The sequence below is a fragment of the Tursiops truncatus genome, chromosome 15 (genome assembly GCF_011762595.2).
Source record: "Tursiops truncatus isolate mTurTru1 chromosome 15, mTurTru1.mat.Y, whole genome shotgun sequence".
Classification (NCBI taxonomy): domain Eukaryota; kingdom Metazoa; phylum Chordata; class Mammalia; order Artiodactyla; family Delphinidae; genus Tursiops; species Tursiops truncatus.
Genome location: NC_047048.1, coordinates 25,520,669 through 25,542,419, shown reverse-complemented (window position 1 = coordinate 25,542,419; position 21,751 = coordinate 25,520,669). Strand labels below are relative to the sequence as shown.

The following is a 21,751-nucleotide window of genomic DNA, read 5'->3' as shown; positions in this document are numbered from 1 at the left end:
CCCTTTCATGGATGTGTCACCTGAGCCCTGTGGCAGGTATCTCTCTGGTCACTTGGTCCCCAGCATGATGCTGAGAGATGACTGAGCCCAGGGTCTCCCTGGAGATGTCTCAACACTTATTCTCCCCCAGGGACAGCGTTTAAGCTCATTAATCCAAGAACGCCAAACAAATGCACACACTCGTCATCTCAGTGCCATTAGGTTGGAGGAAATTGAAGTAGCACAGAAAGTGAGATTCATTCTTTGATGCACGAATGTTGGCTAAGAGTTTTCAGGAGTGTCTGCCAGCTGGCAGCCTAGCCGCTCACCTCCTCACCCAGGGCTGAAGGGTGGACAGAGTAGCCTTTCCTTTGCACCTACTATGTATGTGCTAAGCATAGGGCTGCCTGCTCTGTACAGATAAGGTTATTTCATTCTCATACAACCCCGAGACAAAGGTATGATTCCTTTTCAACAGTGAGAGCACTGAGACCAATGAAAGCAGTGAAAGGACTCACCCAAGTTGTACAGCCAGTCAGCGGCGGAACTGATACCCGCACTCAGGTCTGGCAGGGTCTAAAGCAAGTTATCACCTCTAAATGCTAGCAGAACAGGGCTCCCAGTATCCTTGAAACCCCTCATCCTATATCTGAGGAAACAGAGGTGTGGGGAGAGAAATGATTTGTTGAGCCATTATGGTTTAGTTAGGTTTTTTTTTTGGCTGCTCTGAGTGGCTTGTGGCATCTTGGTTCCCCTACCAGGGATCGAACCCACACCCCGTGCGTCAGAAGCACGGAGTCTTAACCACTGTACCACCAGGGAAGTCCCGTCATTATGGCTTAATAAGAAATATATTTGGTATTTGACCCCATTCTTGGCACAGAGCTCCTGAAACTTTTGTAATTTTCTGAGTGATTGGGGTGCTAGGAGCATTTTTTGTTCTACTATTTGCTCCTTGACACAAGAGCTTCTAAGACCCCGGGAATTTCCAGAGTGATGAGTGTCTTTTCGTGTGCGAATGAGATACCTGGTGGCTGGAGTCCCTAGGTGGCTTTAGGATGGGGACTGGTCCCCAGAAAGACCAAGACATGATTAGAAGCTTGGAACTTTCAGCTCCACCTCTGCATTCTTTGGGGAGGGGGAGGGGCTGGAGATTGAGTTAATAATTGATCATGCCTACGTGATGAGCCCTCATAAACACCTCTTAAGTATGATGTTCGGAGAGCTTCTGGGTTGGTGAACACATGGAGGTGATGGGAGGGTGGCCCACCTGGGGAGGGCCTGGAAACTCCACACCCTTCCCCATACCTCGCCCTGTGTATCTTTCTTCTAGTTATTCATCTGTACCTTTTTAAATATCCTTTATAATAAGCTACTAAATGTAAGTAAATGTTATTCTGAGTTTTATGAGCAGTTCTGGCAAATTATTGAACCTGGTAGAGGGGGTCACGGAACCACCAATTCATAGCCAGTTGGTCAGAAGTATAAGTGGTGCAGACTTGCCATTGGCATCTGCATCAGGGGCAGTCTTATGAGACTGAGCCCTTTACCTGTCGGGTCTATGCTACCTCCAGGCAGTGAGTATCAGAATGGAGTTAAATGGCAGGACACCCAGTTGGTGTCCACCAAGAATTGGAGAATTGCCTGGTTTGAGAAAACCCACGCATTTGGTGTCACAAGTGAAGAGTGTATAGGAAAACAGAATTTTCCCTTTAGTCATAGAGGAGGTTTATGGTGAGACTGAGATCCAGGCTGCACATCCCAGACCAGCATTCCACCTCTAAGACCCGATGTTATTTCTTCTCACCCATCCCAAGAAGTCCATCGCATCCACAACTTACAGAAGAAGCCGCATAAATATTTTCTTAAAAAGTCAACCCTTTCCTCCGTCAGTCTGCTTCTGCCTTCACATCTTGGTCTCTGCTGGGTTTCCATTAGGCTCCACACTATGTCATTTTCAAAGAAATCTTGTAAAGCAGCAGCGCTGTTATTCTGACAGAGCCTATTCACCTCTCCCCGCCCAAAGCTGGTAAAATGACCAATTTTCTCCATCGTCCCAGCATGAAAGTTTAAGTGCATAATGACACAGACTGACTGTCTTTTCCTTCCTTCATCAGTCAGTTTCTCAGAGATGACATCGCTTTCTCTAGAACCAGCTGGCAGGAGCAGTTTGATTTCCAGGGTTCAGCACTATTCGTGCAGAGAACTGGACTAATGGGGCTTATTGGAAGTTCCAGCCAAGCTTCAAAAGTGCTTTGCATGAACGGTTTAAATGTTTTTTGAATTATATTATTTAATGGCATTGGACAATCATCATGACGTAATGCTCACAGTGAGCAAGGGATATGAATGTTTATTTTGATCCTGTTTTTATTAAAAATGCACATATTGGGACTTCCCTGGTGGTCCACTTGTTAAGACTCCGTGCTTCCACTGCAGGGGGCATGGGTTCAATCCCTAATCGGGGAACTAGGATCCTGCCTAACATGCGGCACTGCCAAAAAAAAAAAAGGTTATCAATAAAAATGTATGATTCCAATATTTTTCAAGAGGCACATATCCACATACATGTATCAGTGAAGCTGTCTTCAGCTGCATGTAACAGAACATCTGATTGATAGTGTCTTGGACTTTTTTTTTTTTGGCCGTACCTCGTGACCTGCAGGATCTCAGTTCCCCCACCAGGCCGTGGTAGTGAAAGCCTGGAATCCTAACCACTAGGCCACCAGGAAACTCCCGATAGTATCTTCAATTAATTAGGTATCAGTGGGGTAGCTCAAGGATGTCATCAAAAGTCTGGCTCTCTCCTCGCTTCCCTATGCCATCCTCATCACAGTGGCTATAGCAGCTTCAGGAGTATGAGGGGATAGCACCCAAGACTCAAATCATCTTCCCAGAACTGCCCCTCCCTCACAAGAAGACTTCCTCTTACCTCTCGTTGCCCCAAAGTGGGTCTCATGTCTACCTCTAGCTGCCAGGAAGCCTGGGAAAGTAGATGTCTGGCAGAGGCAAATGGGACTGCCATGACTGGTGCTATGGGCTAAGTGTGTCCCTCCCCTACCCCCAACAAATTCGTTTGTTGAAGCCCTGATCTCCAATGTGGTGGTCTTTAGAGGTGAAGCCTTTGGGAGGTGATTAAGGTCATGAGGGTGGAGCTTTCATGAATGGGATTAGTGCCCTTATAAAAGAGACCCCAGAGAGAGGATCTCTTTCTCCAACATGTGAGGGTATAGGAAGAAAGCTGTCTGCAAATCAGGAAGACTCCTCACCAGGAGCAGGACCAGCTGGCAGCTTGATCTTGGACTTCCCAGTCCTTCAGAACTGTGAGAAATCAATGTTTGTTGTTTAAGCCACCCAGTCTATGGTATTTTTGTTATATAGTAGCCTGAACAGACTAAGACAACTGGCTTCTGTTGTTACCGACCTGGGTCCTTGTACTCCTGTAATCAATAGAAATTGATAAGCGGCCAGATGAGGAATTCAGGCAGGGCTTTATTGGGACTCGTGCAGCATGAGGGAAAGAAAACAAGAAACAGGTGCCCGTGCTTGCTCTCCAAGGGCTGGCAAGCTGGTTCTTTAAATAGGGTGAGGGTGGGGGCAGATTGGTGGGTTGGGCTGGAGGGGTGGCTTAGGTGATCTGCCCACCCCCTTGGTGGCGCAGTGTGCAGGGAATCATGCACAGTGCCCTACTTTTGCTCTCCACAAAAGAGAAATGGCAGTTGGAGAAATGGAAGAAATGGAGAAATGGCAGTTGGTTTGTGGCCTTTTTGTATCTTATTGTTCATAATTGCCTCGACTGCTACTGCACAGGCATGCTTGTGCGTGCAGTTATTTTTAGTCCCTTCTAGTTTCTTTGTATCTGTTGCTTGTGGAGACATGTGTCCAGGTGCAAGCATTGCAGCAAAGGGTCCAGGTCTCAGGTCCCAGCCTGTCTCGCCGAAAGGGGCTGGAGACATTGCCTCCTAAATAGATCAGGGCTGTGGGAGGAAGGGGCAGAACGAAGGTCAGTTCAATGTCAGCCTCAACTCCTGCAGCCACTTGGAGAGGAGAGACCATGGTAAAGTGGTCAAGAGCTCCCGCGAGCTTGGGCCGAATCCCAGTGGCCACATACCAGGGTGGTACTTTGGTCACATCGCTTAACTTCCATTTCCTTGTCCATAAAAATGGAGATAAAAACAACACCTCTCTCAGGACTGCCATGAGGACTTAGATGAGTTTATGCACAGAAAGCAAATGCTCAATAAACGTTGACTTTTTGTTTCCCTTAATGGTGGAGCCCGTCCCTCCCTCTTCCAGCCTGATTTTTGTTTAGGTAAATTCCCTGATAGACAGATTGGGTGGAGGTTGGGGGAAGCAAGCTCCTTTCCTGGGGATGTTCAGGGAACCACCAGGCTTTGGTTTTGCCAACTGGGGTTTGTAAGTTGAAGACCAGAGGTGAATTGCTTGGGATCTGTCCACTGAAACAAACCTAAAAATACACAACTTGAGAGTTGTGAGTTAAGATTTATTGGGGGCAAAATGAAGACTATAGCCCAGGAGACAGCATCTCGGATAGCTCTGAGAAACTGCTCCAAAGAGGTAGGGGGGAAGGTCAGTATATATGTGATTTTGGTGAAGGGGGAGTGTACATGCAGTCAAGCACATATTTTTTGCAGAAGGTTTCTGCTAGTCTCGTGAAAGTTACTGCTAGTCACGAGGAGCAGACGTCACCATGAGGATTTTAGTGCTTTTCTAGATGCGAGGAGATGCAAGATTGGGCTCATAAAACCATCTCCTGAAAATATCCAACTATCTGAAGACCTGTTCTGCCAGTTTTTCCCAGAGCACAGAGTGCTTCATTTCTGACCTCTACCCTGAACTTTCAGGGGGTGTCGAAGGTCAGCAGCTGCAGTGGCTCATAATTTAATCCTTGTAGAGGTAGATGGCAAGTGCCAATCTGTAGGTGACAGGTCCGAGGACCACGAGGTGTGTGGAAGAGGAAGAGAGAGAAAGAGAAGAGATGGAAAGCTGGCGACAAGAGAAAAATCTGAGGAAAACACAGTGCTATCTACTAGGAATCTTCATGGGGTTCTGACGCATGCCTGTCTGTGAGAGCGTCACAAGAATTTCACCTTGCTCGTTAATGTGGGGTGAATGTGGGTGTGCTTGGGAGGACTCAGAACATGCTAAGTGCAGTTTCGAGATGGACAAAGGGTGAAGGCCCCCCAGGGCAAACCCGCCACACCTGGGTTACATGTAGGAAGAAGACTGGCGTGAAATTCACCCGAACACTCGGAGTGGAACAGTGGCCTCTGGTGCACGTGGATCAAGGTTATGTGTAATCTTAGGTTCCTTCTTCGTACTTGTTTGTATTTTCCAAAATTTCTACAATGATCAGGAATCTGTTCTGCAATCAGATAAGAATTCTATTTTAAAAATTTTATTTAAAAAATTTTATAGAGAGGAATATAATTTTTAAAAGTTGTTTTAAGGTTGAACGTTAGCTCTGTTTGTCAAATACCCTGCTTATCCAGCATCATTTTCTCTTTCTTTTCCCCCTGCCTCTTTCTAACGGCTAATAATAGCAACAGATATGATTTACTGAGCCTTGTACTGTGTATGTCCCAGACACGTGCTCAGTGCCTGACATGCATAATAATCCTAGAAAGCTGTACTATTATAATTCCTATTTCAAAGATGAGGAAAGTTAGACTCAGAGAAGAATTTCTGGCACATGGCCCCTTTGAACTAGAGATGTTTGGTGCCAATACTCTTGCTTCTAACTTTACCTGTTGCTCTTTTGTTCTTTCATCATCTTTCCTTCTCTCATCTTTCAAAAAGTATCTATCAGGTACCCGTGTCAATTCTGTGGTTATAACCCAAGATTTCTCAACTTCATCATGATTGGCATTTTGAACCAGGTAGTTCTCTACTGAGGCGGGCTGCCCTGTGCATTGTAGGATGCTTTGGAACATCCCTGGACTCTACCCACTAGATGCCAGTAGCAATCCCCCCACATACCCAGCAGTAACAACAAATATGTCTCCAGATGTTTGCCAGATGCCCCCAGGGGGCCAAAATCATCCTCCTTAAGAACCATTGATGGAGCCTCATCTCCACGCTAGATGTGGAAAAGGATTCTGGAGCACCTCCAGTTGAAGGCTCGCAGATAGGAACCCAGGGGAACAGCATGTACCCTTCTGGCAAAGCCCCCAAGCTCATTTGTGGCAGCTGCCACCTGCTAGGACATTCCAGGGCAGGGTTTGACAAGCGCTTGGAGTGCCTGCCCCTGGCAACAGGAGCAGGAGATGCAGGCTGAAACGAGACATTACTGCCACTCGTCCTGAAAGCTGGGATGCTGGGGGTCACACGGGCAGGGCAGGGGGCCCCAAGCTGGTCTGTGGATGGCATTTCTGAATGGAGATCAGGTTCTTGGCGAAGACGTCAAGGAAGGAGGCAGAAAGATCAGTGGATTCAGACAAATCGATTTCTGGTCCTGGTCCTGCCCCTACTTGCTGTGCAGACTCAGTTGAGCCTTTTGAGAATATTCCTGCTTTCCTCCATCTCTTCCTGGGACAGAAGGTTGATGTGTCCAAAGTGGTCCACTCCATCCCCTCACCTGCTTCACTCTTCTTCGGAGCATCTGACGTTCTGTTGTATTTGTGTTCACCCTCTGTCTCTCCTGATTAAATTTCAGCTCATGAGGGCAGGGGAGCTGGTGCATCCCTGGAGCCTATGTCATTGGTGAACGTAATAAGTGCTCATTAAAGACATGCAGAATGAAGGCACACACACACCCCATGGGGAAGCTATTTGGAAATATGTCTCAATGGCCATAGACATGTCATACCCTTTGTACTCAGTGGTTTTACTTCTGAAAATCAGTAGCCCCCACCCCAAATAATCCAACACGAAAGAAAAGCCTTTTCTTTCGTGGAAAGGTGAATCCATATTCATCCTAACGCGGCTAAAATAGCACAAACAAACAACTCAAAAAGCCCACCTAAGTAATCAAGATAAAGGCATAGGGAATTCCCTGGGAGTCCAGTAGCACTTGGTGCTCTCACTGCCGGGTCCAGGGTTTCATCCCTGGTGAGGGAACTAAGATCCCACAGCCGTGCAGTGTGGAAAAAAAAAAAAAGGGCATAATTAAAACTGCTCTGATAAATCTACTTGGTGAAATTCCAGGCAGCCATTACAAATGTTGTTTACAGTAAGATGAGTTAATATTGCAACACACACACATGAAATACATAATACAAAATTGTATATGCAACCCAATTGCTGAGATTATAGGGGTGAGCTTCCTTTCACACTGTTGGTGGGAATGTCATGCACGGTCCCTCTGAAGGACAGTTTGGAAATTCCTATTAAAATGTTCATGTCACTTAATCCTCCAATTGCATTTCTGGGAATTGACTTAGCAAATAAATAAATTGATTTATTTCTAGGAATCTATCCTAGAATATATCTGGAAATAAGTCTAATACCTATGAATGGGGGGAATGGTTAAATAAATCACTGTATATCGATATAATAGAATATTATATAGTCATTAAAAATGAGATGTGCATATCCTGACATGGAAAGATGCCCAAGACATATCATTAAGTTAAAAAAAGCAAATTGCAAAACGTTTTTTGTGCATGAATGATGGTGTCATCTTTGGTCGTATAAGCATAAACATTTTTTTCAATCTGGAGGAATAGATGACAAACCACTGACAGTGGTTTTCTCTAAAGGATAGAGGGAGATTTTCTGTCTATGCGGTGAATTTCTGTAATGTTTAAAAGCTTTTCACATAGCTGAAAAAGGAAAACACTGAACCCACAGCATGAAGTCTCTCACATATGCCAACAAAAGCCAGGCATGGGAAGACTGGAAGGAACTCTATCAAGGTGTTATTAACTGTGATTGATCATTTCTAAGTCATGGGATAAAGGGCAGTTTGTTTGTTGTTGTTTTTTTTACTTTTGGTGTAAAACTTCTAAAGAGCATGTGTGGGCTTTACAGAGGACAGAACTCCCCCATTAGCCCTCTTTGTTGAAACCAGGGTGGTGCTCAGGGTGTAGAATGTTCTGTTGATGTAACCTGCTGTTGTGCACTGTCCTCTTTCCCCAGGATGGATGACATCCAGCTCTGCAACGACATCATGGACTTGAAGCAGGAGCTGCAGAACTTGGTCGCCATCCCAGGTAACCGTGGGGGACCCCACCTCATGAACCAGCTGCTCAGATCCCCCGTCTGGAAGGCCCTAATGCAGCCTCATTCTTGCAACGCAGTGCTTGCTCCCTGATCACATGGTTCAAACTCTGCATCGGGCAGACCCGGGTTCAAGTCCTAATTCTGACCACCTCCTTGACCTTGGGCAAGTCACATTATCTCTCTGAGACTCAACTTCTCTTCCTGTGAAAATGGGGTAGGAATAGTAATAGTACCTAATTCATTGGGTGTAAATCTTACTGCAATAAATGAAACAACACAAGCCACGTGCTTAGCTTGATAGCTGGTCCAAAGAGTCCAGGAAATATTAGCAATGATTACTCTTATTATCCTGTTTGGGAACAGGTAGAGTATGGTGGTTACGAGCTCTGACTTTGGAGTCAAACCTAGATCTGTCATTTATTAATGATGTGACCTTGGGCAAGTTACTTCACTATAACTCGGTTTCTTCGTCTGTAAACTGGGACAATCATGCTATCTACCTCAAAGGATTGTTGTGAGACTGACCGAGGGGTGACACATGTAAAGTACTTAACACAGTTCCCATCTTATAGTGAGTGCGTAATAAATAAGTGCCATTATTATTATTACTATTATTATTATTACTATTATTATTATCATTAACTGAACACATTTCTACTCAGTGGTCAGGACTCAGAGCTTTCACTGCCATGGCCCCAGGTTCAATCCCTGGTCAGGGAACTAAGATGCTGCAAGCCCTGCCATGTGGCCAGAAAAAAATAGAATGAGGAGGGGGAGAAATAGCCAAGTCCAGACACTACCCACTAGAAACTTCCATTTGATTAGCGTGGGGCCCTGGCATTGGTCATGTTTACAAGCTTCTCACACGGTTGTGATGGGCAGTCAGGGCTGAGAGCCACTGGGTCAAGTCTCTCATTTTATACTCCTCTGAGGGATCATTTAGTTGAAAGATACAAAAACCCATTGAAGCTTATGTAAACACAAAAGGGGCAGTTACTGAAGGACTGCGGAGACTCCTGGAGCCTGCAGGCATTATCGTATTAGTTTGCTAGGGCTGCCCTGACAAGTTCCCACAAACTTAGTGTCTTAAAACAACAGAACTTTATTCTTTGAGAGAAGCCAGAAGTCCAAAATCAAAGTGTCAGCAGGACCATGCTCCCTCCAAAGGCTGGAACAGAGAATCCCTCTTTGCCTCTTCCAGCTTCTGGTGGTTCCCATCAGTCCTTGTTCCTTGGCTTGTAGCTGCCTTATTCCAGTCTCTGCCTCTGTCTTTGTGTGGCCTTCCTCTCTTTGTGTTTCTCTGTGTGTCATCTCCTCTTCTTATAAGGACACCAGTCATTGGATTAAGGGCTGACCCAATGAGTATGACCTCATCTTAACTGATGGCATCCACAAAGACCCTATTCCCAAATAGCGTATTTCCAAATGAAATTAGGGGTGGCAAGGACGTACTATTTACTCTCAAACAGGCAGGAAGCTCAGCCCAACTCACAAAGGTCGAGAACCAAAAACAGGAAAGCTGTGGAATGTTCTTTGGCCCTTGCTCTCTCTTTCTCTCTCTCTCTTTCTCTCTCTGTCTCTTACTCTCCATTTTGGAGCATGTTCTGTTTTCTCTCTCTATAGCACATGAGCCAAGCAAGGCCACTTTTTTATCAAACCCAACTTGGGTCTGCTTGCCCGCAGGCTGTAAAGCCAATGTACTGACACTGGGTCATGGTGAAGGAAAGTGCAGTGTTTATAGCAGGGCCAAACAAGGAGCCCAGGACAGCTAGTGCTCAAAACGCCCAAACTCCTCCATGGGTTTCAGCAAAGCATTTTTAAAGGCCAGGTGAGGGAGAGGCATCCCAGAGTATGTGATCAGCTCATGCACAATTCTCCGACTGGTGGATGGTGAGGCAACAGGGCGGTGTCACACGGGTGTGTGTGTGTGTGTGTGTTAACATTATGAATCCTCAGGCTCCAGGAGGCCTGGGGGCTATGTGCTCATCAAGTAGTTAACATCTTCCATTTGGTGGGGGTTTTAGCATCTGTTAAACAACTCAGGAAGTGTGCATCAGATACTGTTATCTAGGGACTTCAGAGAAGAGCTACAGCAGAGGATGTGGGGGAGGGGTCTGTCCCAGGAAGGCCCCACAGGGTGCAGCTCGCTTACAACCTCATCTCCCTTCCATGATTTTCCCACACAAGAGCCCAACTCTCGGGCCTCTGTGTCCCAATTTTCAACTTCCCAGGGGACAGTGATGGGCCCAACATAGACTGATGTCTCCCTCTTGAGAGGAAGGATTCCCAGAGCCCACTGTTGGCTCAGCAGGACACTTGGGTGCCACTGAGAAAGGAGACACGAGTGTGTGGCCACCAGGCCAGCCAAGGCCTCCTCAGGCCACAGGGGCTCCACGGGGGGCCGTGGCAGCCTCTAGAGCATGGGTAGGAAATGGGTGGGAAATGGCTGGGGGTGGGGGTCTTTGGCTGACACAGTGTCTGGGCTGCATGACTGACCAGGACTGGGACTAGGGTAGGAGAACAAGGCGCTCAGCTGGAACATGAAAAATTCAGTAATCATATTTTCATGCAATATTTAAAATACCAAAATTCATGCAAAAATATATACCAAAAGTTTAACTAAAGATGAGGTCGGGGGCTTCACTGATGGCGCAGTGGTTGAGAGTCCGCCTGCCGATGTAGGAGACACCGGTTCGTGCCCCGGTCCGGGAAGATCCCACATGCCGTGGAGCGGCTGCGCCCGTGAGCCATGGCCGCTGAGCCTGCGTGTCCGGAGCCTGTGCTCTGCAACAGGAGAGGCCACAACAGCGAGAGGCCCACATACTGCAAAAAAAAAAAAAAAAAAAAAGATGAGATCGGTACTGACACTCAATGGGCGGAAGCCAGGAACGCTAACCCTGCATGGAGGGGACAGGCCCCCTGAAGAACAAGTTCTACCTGAAATGCCATCAACTGTCCTGCTGGGAAACATACAAGGTCATAGGGCCACTTAGCAACAGAGCCCAGGTCCTCAACGGCAGCTCCATTGATTCTGCTGGAAAACTGCATCTTCCCAATCACTTCTGTGCAGAAATTCAGATATTAAAGTTCCCTTTCCTCTCCTGCCTTTCCTGCTCACCTCTCCCCACCTTCTCCTCTGACTCCTTGTTAAGAGCCTTTCTGTGCATTCCTTGGGCCAGTGCCAGGTTTCTAGATGGGTTTAGCTGAGTTTAGGGGGAAAAAAATGATGCTCCTGGCAATTTATCAATAAAAATATTGAGTAAAGAGAACACTGAATGGCCAAGAAAATCATGTTTCTCCAGCCAGGGTCAGAAAATAATTTACCAGACTGTGATGAGAGAGGACACCTGGAGCCCTCCCCGCCTTCAGGGCTTCTCAAGAACAAGCCAAGATGCCTCACCTCACCTTCACTGCCACCACGGTCCCCTTAGGGCTGGGGTTGCTTAGACCTGGCTGTAGAGGCCATGATACCCTTCCCTTGGACATAAAAATAGTGTCTCCCTCATAGGGTTGTTGGAAAGAATTAATAGCAGTTCTCAAGCAGGGGTGAGTTGGGCCTCCCAGGAGACATGGGCCATGTCTGGAGACAGGCTTGGTTGTCACAACTAAGAGAGGGGGCTGCTACCAGCATCTAGTGGGTAAAGGCCAGGGATGATGCTCAACATCCTACAGTGCACAGGACAGCCCCCATGACAGAGAATGATCCAGGCTCAAGTATCAATAGCACCAAGGCTGAGAAACCAGATTAAATAAAAATGTAAAGCTCACGGTAATACAAATACAAAGATAATTGCTACAATTTATTAAGCACTTACATTTTGCACACTTATGCTATGCGACTTGCTTTCCCTTCATTAAATAAGTGTTTATTTCTTTTGTACCTCGTTTGGTAAATATTTAACCTAGAGGGCACTTAATCATTAAAGCAACAGTGACTGTATAAAATCATAGCCTATAATAGTAGCAGCTGACTGTTCATGAACTCTTACTATCCACCAGGCTGTGAGCCTAGGGTTTTACTTGATTTCTCTCTCTTAAAACTTGCAACAACTTTATGATTATCTGTGTTGAGAAACTGGATGCTCAGAGAGGTTGAGGAATGTGCCCAGAGTCACACAGCTAGGAAGGGGAGGAGCTGGGGCATTAAGCCACGACTGTCTGATTCTATGCCAAGGGCTCACAGTTGTGATAGGGTCTACAGGCCAGGGAAACCAGTTAGGAGGTCATGGCATGGTCCAGGGAGAGCTGATGGTGGCCTGGGCTAAGGAGATGTGCTGGAGGAGATAGATGAGAAGCAAGCTGGAGGGTCACATCGGCAAGCACGTGAAGATGCTAGGAATCAGGTGTGTGATGCCAGCAGGGGATAAAGTTGGCAAGTAGGTGGGTGATGATGGCCAAAAAAAGTGTGTTACTAGATAGATGGGTGGTGCCTGGAAGCAGGTGAGTGATGCTTGCAGGCAGGTACGTGATACCTGCAGGTAAGTGGGTGATGCCTACAGGTAGGTGGGTGGGGCCTGCAGGTAGGTAGGTGGGGCTTAAGGTAGGTAGTTAGTACCTGGAGACAGGTGGGTGGGGCTTAAGGTAGGTAGGTAGTACCTGGAGATGGGTGGTACCTGGAGGCAGGTGAGAGATGCTGGCAGAAAGGGTATGTTAACACGCAAAAGCAGGTGAACAGCATTGGCTGGTGGTGTGGAGACTTAGGTCAGTAACTGGTTTGTAAGCTAGCACAGACCCCTTTGAGAAGGTGGCTTCTCCCGTGAGTTGCTGGGAGGGGCTGCATGAGCAGAGGGCTGCAGCTGAGTATCTGGGGAGGCTGGGGGATGCCTGAACTGGCAAGAGATAGAAAACGGGGATGAATAACTTGGGCAGGGAGGTTTGTGAGTTCCTGGGGGCCCTGCCAGTTGCTATGTGACTCTGGCTTAGATCTGGAGCCTGGCGGAGGACAGGGGAATATTGGAGGGCTGCCACTGGTAACTTGGAGAGGACGGTGACATCACTCCCCGAGTCCAAGGGCGCTGTGGTTAACTCGCCTGCAGAGGGCAGGGAGGCTCTGTGGTACTGACGAGTGACTTGCAGAATCAGACTTCGGGACCCACCTCGAGAGGAAGGATGCTGCCATCATCAACGCAGCGATGAGCAGGAACCCAGGGGCTGCTAGCAATTCCACTCCACTTCCTCACTCCCCTTCTGATTAATGAAAGAAACCGATTTTCTCTCTAATCCAAATATTATATTCTCCTTGCCTCTGGTTCTGCCCCCAGGTCTAGAGGAAATGGTCAGTGCCAGTTCCAGCAGGCAGATGGACAAGCTGCCCCATGATTTTTATCTTCTGATAAAGTTTCTGCCCTCCTAGTTTTCTCAGTCCTCGTGTCCAGCCCTCATTCTTTTGTTTCCTCTATGGCGCTCTAGCCCTTGGTATTTGGAACAGGATGGGAAAGCATGGGCACTTTCCTTCTGACAGATTGGTTGAACCTCGCTATAGAGTAATTCCCTCCTGCCCCGGCCTTCTGCACGACCCCCTTGCAGCAGCATCATCATTTACCGAGCACACACCACGGGCCAGCTCTATGCAAAGTCATTTACTAACATCACCACAGTCTCGCATTCAAGCCTCACTGTGTATTTTACAGAGGAGGAAACAGAAACTTGAAGAGGTCAAGTTGCTTCTCCAAGTTCATCCAGCAAGTTAAATGGTAGAGCCAGGATTCCAACCCTGACCCCTCGGACTCAACTGCTTTCAACAGCTACACTCAAACTGTCTTTGCTAATGTTGTATTCTTCCCAGAAAAAGAAAAAACCAAGTTGCAGAAGCAGAGAGAGGACGAGCTAATCCAGAAGATCCACAAACTGGTGCAGAAGAGAGACTTCCTGGTGGACGATGCAGAGGTTGAGCGGCTAAGGTAAGTGGGCGGCATGTCCCCTGAGCAGAGGGCTGGGGCTGTTAGAACACAACTCAGTTGCCTTCCAAAACCCATCACCTGCTCCCAGGACTCACAGCTTTGCAACAGGCATGGCCTGGGCAGACGCTCCCCAAACACTGGATCCAGATGAATCCTGGCCTTCTGGCCTGAGGACCCACTTCACATTCAAGAGAAACTCAAATCCAGCTCCAAAATGTTTTGCAAAGGCCTGTGGATCTTAAGTGAATGTTATTTGAGGAGGTAACCAGGGAGGAATTACATCACATAACACACGGCAGAGCTTCCTGCACATTCTTTTCACTGAGCTTTCTCCCAGCTCATCAAGGCAACTTTTCCAGAAACTTCCATTGGTTTCTACAGAAACTCTGCCCCCTGTACTGACTTGCTTCCTTGCCTGCCCACTTCCCAGCTTTGTTCTTTCCCTTTCCCTCTCCTAGATGGCTCTGATGCCCCTTCCTAGCCTTCAGGGTCTCCTATTTGCAGATGTACCTGCCACCTGGATCTGGACAACCATGGGCCCTGGAGCCATGGTGCACCTGAAGGCTCCCCAGGGAGCCAGGGCACGGGAAAGATGTGAATATTGATTCTTGAATGTTTTTGTGCTGGAGCAAGGCCTTTGGAGTTGTCCACAGGGGAGAAGCTCAGAGGGCCTTTTCCAAACCAGAGGGCAACTTCCTTTTAATTCTCTGTGTCCTCCTGAGTCCTCTGAGGCCCCTAAGATGCGCCTTGCCCAACTCAACCAGGCTTGGATTGTTGACTTTGCTCCTGGTGACCCTTGGAAGAGCTGAGGTGACTTGCCCTCTGAGACCTGCCACGTACCTTGTCTAGGGTAACATAAAAGTGCAGGGTCAGGAGAGGGGCTGCCCAGCTCACTAAACCTCCATCAGGGAGGCTGGGTCCTGTAACATACCTGCCTCTCCCCTGGGGTCTCACACTAGTGGGAGTAGCCATTTACTCCATCATTGATATGTGTCTCTGCTTCAGAGTAGATTCATCAAACAAAACACACACACACTATACACACATAACAACATATGCACACCACACACACACGACACACATGTACCACCCACATATAACACACAACACACATGTACCACCCACACATCAACATACATGCACCACCACACATGACACACAGCAATACACATGCACCATCTACAAAGTCTGATACATGATCCCACACTCTTGCCTCATTTCATCAGTTCCTTGATGCTCTCTTAGCTTACTGTACTTTCTTCTTGTCTTTACACATCTGTCTACACAGGGAGCAAGAAGAAGACAAGGAAATGGCCGATTTTCTGAGAATCAAGTTAAAACCTCTAGACAAAGTAACCAAATCTCCAGCCAGTGAGTGCATACGTTATTCCTTCTCCTCCCCCCATCCAAGAGAAAAGGAAATTTAAAAGAGATCTTGAAGCCGAGGGGGGCACAACAAAATGATTTCTACAGATCAAACTTGAGCCCAGGAAGGCAGCAGGCAGGGCCAGCTTCATGGGTGAGAAACCTGTGCAGTTTCCCAGGGCCTAGAAGGGCACTATGCTTGCTTTAGTGCCCTGCTATTGCTGTCTTGGAATTCTTAAGAATTTTCGAACAGGGGGCCCTGCATTTTCATTTTGCGCTGGGTTCTGCAAACTATGCAGCTAATTCTGGCAGCAGCTGTCACTCTCTAATCATATGGTGTGGTGCACTTCATTGAAGGAGTTGGGTGGCCACTGAGGCAAGAAGGTGAGGACTGAGGGCCATGGAGCTCTGGCCTCTGTTGGAGCTGGAGTCGCTGGAGGAATGGAGCCAGAAGTTTACTTCTCAGAGTATTAGCCTCACGAGATACTCAGAGCGAAAAGGGTTCTGTGTGAAATAAGTTTGGGAGATGCTGTGTATTTGACCCTCTCTTTGTAGGCTTCCAATGTCCATTAGCATATTAAAGTGATAATGGGTCCTGCTGTCTAGGAACTACCTTCTCTTTGTTGGCCCAATGAGACCACACTTCGAGTTATAAGAAATGGATGCCCAATTCAAACTGGCCCTAGCAAAAAAGAGGATGTACTGGAAAAAGAGCAATGGGAACCAGGGCTTCAGGGACTGGACACTGTTAGAACCCTTGCTTTCCTTCTATTTATCATCTTGGCACCTCTTTGCATGTTAGCTTCATTTTCTCCTACTACACAGGCCTTCTCCCTGGGGCCAGAACTCTAGAACCATAACTTAGTAGCAGCAAGGCAACACCAGTGATTCTCTCCTGGTATCTAAATATATAAGATTCTGATTGGCCTTTCTTGGATCGTGTTCCCACTTCCTAGGCCCATCACTCTCACCAAGAGGCTCAGAAGTTGTGATTGGCTAGATCTGTGTCACATGCCCACTCCTGTAGCCACAGAGACATGAGCTGTTATCAGAAGAAAAGGGACAGAAAATCTTGCTAGGAAAACACGACCCAAAAGCTGCCACTATCAACTGAAGCAGCAAACCCAGTTTTCCCTGACCATCCATTAACATCCCATGAAAACACTGTAGTACAGTGTGAAGGAATAAAGAAAGAGAAGGGCCCTGGTCCCTTCTGCAGGCCCCTAAAATCATAAGCCACATGGTCCCTGTCTAAATCCAGCATCCTCAATGGACTGTCTCTTCCATGAAAGGTAAACTAGAAAAACTCCACCGAACACTGTGGAGAAGGAGCAAGGAAACCTGCCTTCCATGTAAGATTATGGATAGAAAAAAGAATTCTGGCAAGAAATCAAAACACCAAGCCTGCACCACATGCAAGAGGCCCAGTGTGGGGTCCAAATATACACCACCCATCTGGTGCTGGAATCCCAAGTTGAAACATTAAAATTAATCCAAAACCAGTGAAGTCTCTGGGACCCCAGCAAAGCAAATGCAAAATTGCTCAGTAGAGTCCCTTCAGCTCTCATAATACACAGCCCACACATTAAAAACAACCCCCATGAAGATGATCTCTCAATAAAAATTTTAAAACCAATGAAGAATTGAACCACCATGAGAGGAGTCAGTAGATGCAACAAAGAGGATGTCTGTCCTCCCATGAACCAGAACTAACAGACTATCTAAAGTATATTTAAAATGATTAAAGAGATATGAGAAGGAATAATACCTAAAATGAAATAGCAAGATGCTATGAAAAAAGAATAGGTAGATTAGCAAACAATTAGCCTTTTAAAAAAAGTTATTGTCACTGAAGTGAAAACTCAGTGGGTTAAACACAGAGACATAGCTGAAGGGAGGATTCATATAACTGAAGACAGAGCTGAGGAAATTACCCAGAATGCAGCACCAAGAGACAAAGAGATAGGAAATATGAAAAAGAAGTTATGAAACATGGAGGTTAGAATAATAAGGTCCAACTTACATTTAATAGACATTCCAAAAGGAGAGAGAACAGAGAGTGACAGGTGAGGGTATCTGAAGAGATAATGTGTATTTTCCAGAATTGAAAGATATGAGCCCTCAGATTAAAGTGCCTTAAACAAAATTTCTGTCATCCACTCACCAAATACTTCTTGAATGCCAGACTCTGTGCTGGGGTTGGCAGATACAATGGTGAGGAGAACAGAACAGGAGAAGGGCTAAAAGCTATAGTTGTGAGCCAAGGACTGAAAGCCAGTGGGCCTACAGGGAGGTGGGAACAGTCACCAGGACCATATACAATGCATGCCAGCTCTCCACACCACCTGATCTGTGATATTGAAGCAAGGCCTGGCAAGGGTTGGGATGGAACTGGGGCTGCAGATGATCAGGGCTCTCCTCACCTCACCTCTCTCTCTCTCCTGTTTCCCCTCTCTGCCTCTGCTCTCCTACCTTGCTGCAGGCTCCCGAGCAGAAAAGAAAGCAGAGCCCCCACCTAGCAAGCCCACGGTAGCCAAGACGGGGCTGGCGCTCATCAAGGATTGCTGCGGGGCCACCCAGTGCAATATCATGTAGCCCCCCCATGGGGTGCCCCCGGGGCCACGGGGAACCCCCTCCCACCCTCTTGTCTTCATAGCCCCCATTTCATCGGGGCCCAAGAGCTCTCCAAGGCGGAAGGGATTGAAGGCAAGCCCATGACTGCCACCAGGGGCCGTGGGTGCGGCGGGCGGGCCCGGCCGCCCTGTACAGAGTGTAGCAATAGGGAGTCCCTCACCGTCGCATGGCCCTCCCCAGAGCATGCCGAACCCAGGAGTCTGTCTCACTGTTTATCCAACCGCCAGGAAAGGTCCTCCCTCGAAAAAGTATATCTCCACTTCTCTCTAGCTGTATCTAACCCACCGTGGGAATGAACTGGGAGGGGGCATGATCCCCAGGTGTGTATAGTCGTGACTTTTCAACAGTCTGGCACCATGTTGGACACATCCCCCATCCACGCTCCTAGTTCTGCTGTCAGGCTGCCCCAAACGGCTCCACCCCCGATCTGTCCTCTCCCAGGGGCTGTGCCCTGGAGGGCTCCACACAGCCCATGTGTCTAGAGACACAGAGGGCCCATCTGTAAAGACTGAGCTTGTGTGTGGTGTTGTGGTCACGTCTCCCGCTTCCTCCCCTCCTGTGTCTGGGCACGGCTTGTATCAGGAGTGTGTCCGTTCGATCTTGGCTCTTCCTTCCCTTGCAACGTCTGTCCCAGGTGTGTGGAGCAGAGTGGGGATGGGGCCCCGGCTGGAGCACACCTAGTACTTGGGAGAGGTAGCAGAGAGCTGGGAGCTCCAACACGAGGCAAGGGCAGATGAGAAGGGACCCAGAGCAGATGCTGACCCAGGCACTCTCCACCCACGGGGGCCACCGGATGGACGGAGTGCCAGCAGGACGCCACTCATCAGCCTAACACACAGACCTCCGCAAACAACAATGGCAGGCAGGAGAGGCGGCCTGACCCAACCGTGTCCCATCATTCGGTGGTGTATTTTAACCAGCCTAACAATTCCACCTGTGTAACTTGATGTACATTTGCTACAGCCAGCCCGGCACAGCCCATGTGACCTCTCTGTACGTGTGTGTGTGTCGTGACCGGCCTAAGTAGTTAGCATAACTCAAGATTTGCTGATGTGCAATCATCCATCAGAGAAAATAAAAATGGAAACCACGTACACAGCATTTTTAAAGTTTTTACTTTTTTCTTGACTATAGAAGTAACCCGTGTACATAGTTAATCATTTAAAAAGTACAGAAAGTATAAAGAAGTGTTTTTGTTTTTTTAACTCCCATCATTCCTCCAGCCACTCTGACATTTTGGCATATTTCCTCTCTGTCTTTTTGCATGATTTTTTTTTTCATGATTGGCATCCTATTGTACCATTCTATAACAGTTTTCTTTTTCCACTTATCATAGTATCACTATCATTCTGCCACATCATTAAAAGCTCTTTGTAAACATTAAACACTCTTCATTAATATTTACAATGGCTGCCTAGTAATCCATCTTGTGGATATACCGTAATTTATCTAACCAGTCCCTCAGTGTTGGACAATTAAGCTGTTTCTAGTTTTTCAGTATTATAAGCTATGTCAGGATAAACATCTGGGGGGGACAAAGCTTCATCTGAATTTCTGATTTTTCCTTAAGACAAACTCCTAGAAGTAAGGTTCTAATTTAAATGGGTCACATTTTAAAAAAATATTTGTAAATCAAAAGTTAACCTGAAGGTCTCTCTAGTCACAGCAGCTTTGGAGTTGACACAAAATACCTCTGAGTTTGATGGCCCCTCCTGGTGGGCAGTGCACCATCAGCCCCTCCCGCTCTGTCACTGATGTGCTTCTGCTTCAGTCCAAGCTTCGGCCCACACAACACTTCCTGCCATTAGGAAGCTGAAGAGGCTCCCTCAGGCCACTGCCAGGGCCACCATCTGGCCTCAGAGGGCACCGCCCTAGACCAAGCATGAAGCCAGGCTGCATGAGCTTCCTAGGGCTTCCATAACATATTCCCTCAACCAGCATACTTTAAACAACAGAAATTGATCCTCTCACAGTTCTGGAGGCTAGAAGTCAGTGTCCTCAGGGCAGTGTTCCCCCTGAAGGCTCTAGGGAAGAATGCTTCCTTGCCTCTTCCAGCTCCTGGCAGCCCCTGGCAATCTGTTATTGCACCAATCTCTACCTCCATCTTCACGTGGTCTCCTCTGTCTGTGTCTCTGGTCCTCTCTTTTTGTAAGGACACCAGTCATTGGATTTAGGGCCCACCCTAAATCTGGGATGACAGATCTTGATTCTTACCATAACAACTTCTGCAAAGACCCTATTTGCAAATAAGGTCACATTCTGAGATGGCAAGTAGACATGAATTTGGGGGAAGGAGTGGTGCTGAAAACTCGGCCTCTAGGCACTGGTGCTGAATCAAATCTCGGAGAGAGAGTTTTAGGTAAAGTAGAAAAGAATAGCTTTATTGCTTTGCCAGGCAAAGGGGGATGCAGTGGGCTCCTGCCCTCAAAAACTGTGTCACAACCCAGGAGAATTTGGTAAGGAGTTTTATAGCAATGGTTTAGGGTTGGGTTGTTGATAAAATTAGGGTGTGTGCAGGGCCTGCACTCCTTTAATTTGGTCTCACGTAATCTCTTGATGAGCTTCTCTGGTTCCTTTAATCTGGCCTCAGGTGGTCTTCTCTGGAATAAAGAATGACAACATCTTCCATTTATTGGGGGTTTTAGTTCTGTAAAGAGCTCAAAGATATTTTTATGTGTATCCCTTGAGGCAGAACCAGGACCCTTCCCCAAGGCTGCACTATTGTTTCTTTACTGCTCCTACCCTGTCTCTGCGTCCCCTCCCTTCCCTGATTAGCAACTGTTCAAATCTGCCTTTGGAACTCAGGGAAGGTCATGGAAGCTGGGGTTTACTCCCTACAAACAAGAAACAGGAGACAGAAAGGCTTCCATGCCCAGGAGCCCCATGGGGTCCTGCTCGGTTTCAGGGTGACACTTTTTAACCTGACTATGCAGATTCTTCCCACTCTTGCAATAAAAACTCAGGCTGCAAAGGGCCCGCCACACTCCCTTCCTGGTGGAAAACGTGTGTCTGGAAGGCCTGACCTCAGACCAATTAGACAGCAGTCACTGCTCCAACAAGCTAAAAAAAATCAAAACCCTCATAAAAATCCTGCCTCTAGTACACCCACTGAGCTCTGGGGAACATCGTAACTTATGGTCCTACCATTCCTATTGATTTTTTTAAAGCCAATAAACCACCATTTATTGAGGTTTTCACAGAAGAGCAGAAGAAAGTAATTATTCAAGGTGCTCCCAGATCACCAGGGCTGCCTGCAAAGCTGGGAAACCTTGCAGGCCTCGGGGTCCCACACCCCCAGACTTACTCCTTTTGGAAGTTGGTTGGGAGGGGACATGATGATAACTGGAGAAACATTTATTGAAAGCCTATCGCTGTGCACTGAACATGTACGCACATTTTCTTTTCTGTTCTTCACGTCAACCCCACAAGGCAGATCCTATTACTGATACCCGAAAACTGTGTTTGCCTCTTGGTGGGTGTTGAGCCAATAGACACAACCAAGCCAAAGATCAGGAGAAGGAAGGATTTATTATTGCAGCAAGTAAGGGGGATATCAGGGTTCTTTCCCAAAGCAGTGCCTCCCCAACAGCAAAATTGGGGAGGTTTTAAGCTAAAGGTACATGCATATTCATGAAGGGGCTTGAGCAGAGGAGAATTCAGCATAGAATTGGGCCCAAGGTCGACAGAGT

At 47.3% G+C, this 21,751-nt stretch overlaps 1 protein-coding gene across 1 annotated transcript in view; it reads left to right on the top strand.

Annotated features, from left to right (window-relative positions):
- BMERB1 (bMERB domain containing 1) overlaps positions 1-19,425 on the top strand; it is a 119,703-nt gene extending 100,278 nt beyond the window's left edge. Inside the window, exons 3-6 of the mRNA XM_019928624.3 lie at positions 8,080-8,153; positions 13,949-14,063; positions 15,352-15,434; positions 17,911-19,425. Coding sequence (XP_019784183.1) covers positions 8,080-8,153; positions 13,949-14,063; positions 15,352-15,434; positions 17,911-18,023 — 385 coding nt within the window. The 3' untranslated portion in view covers positions 18,024-19,425. The remainder of the gene's footprint in view (positions 1-8,079; positions 8,154-13,948; positions 14,064-15,351; positions 15,435-17,910) is intronic.
- Positions 19,426-21,751: the final 2,326 nt, after the last annotated feature.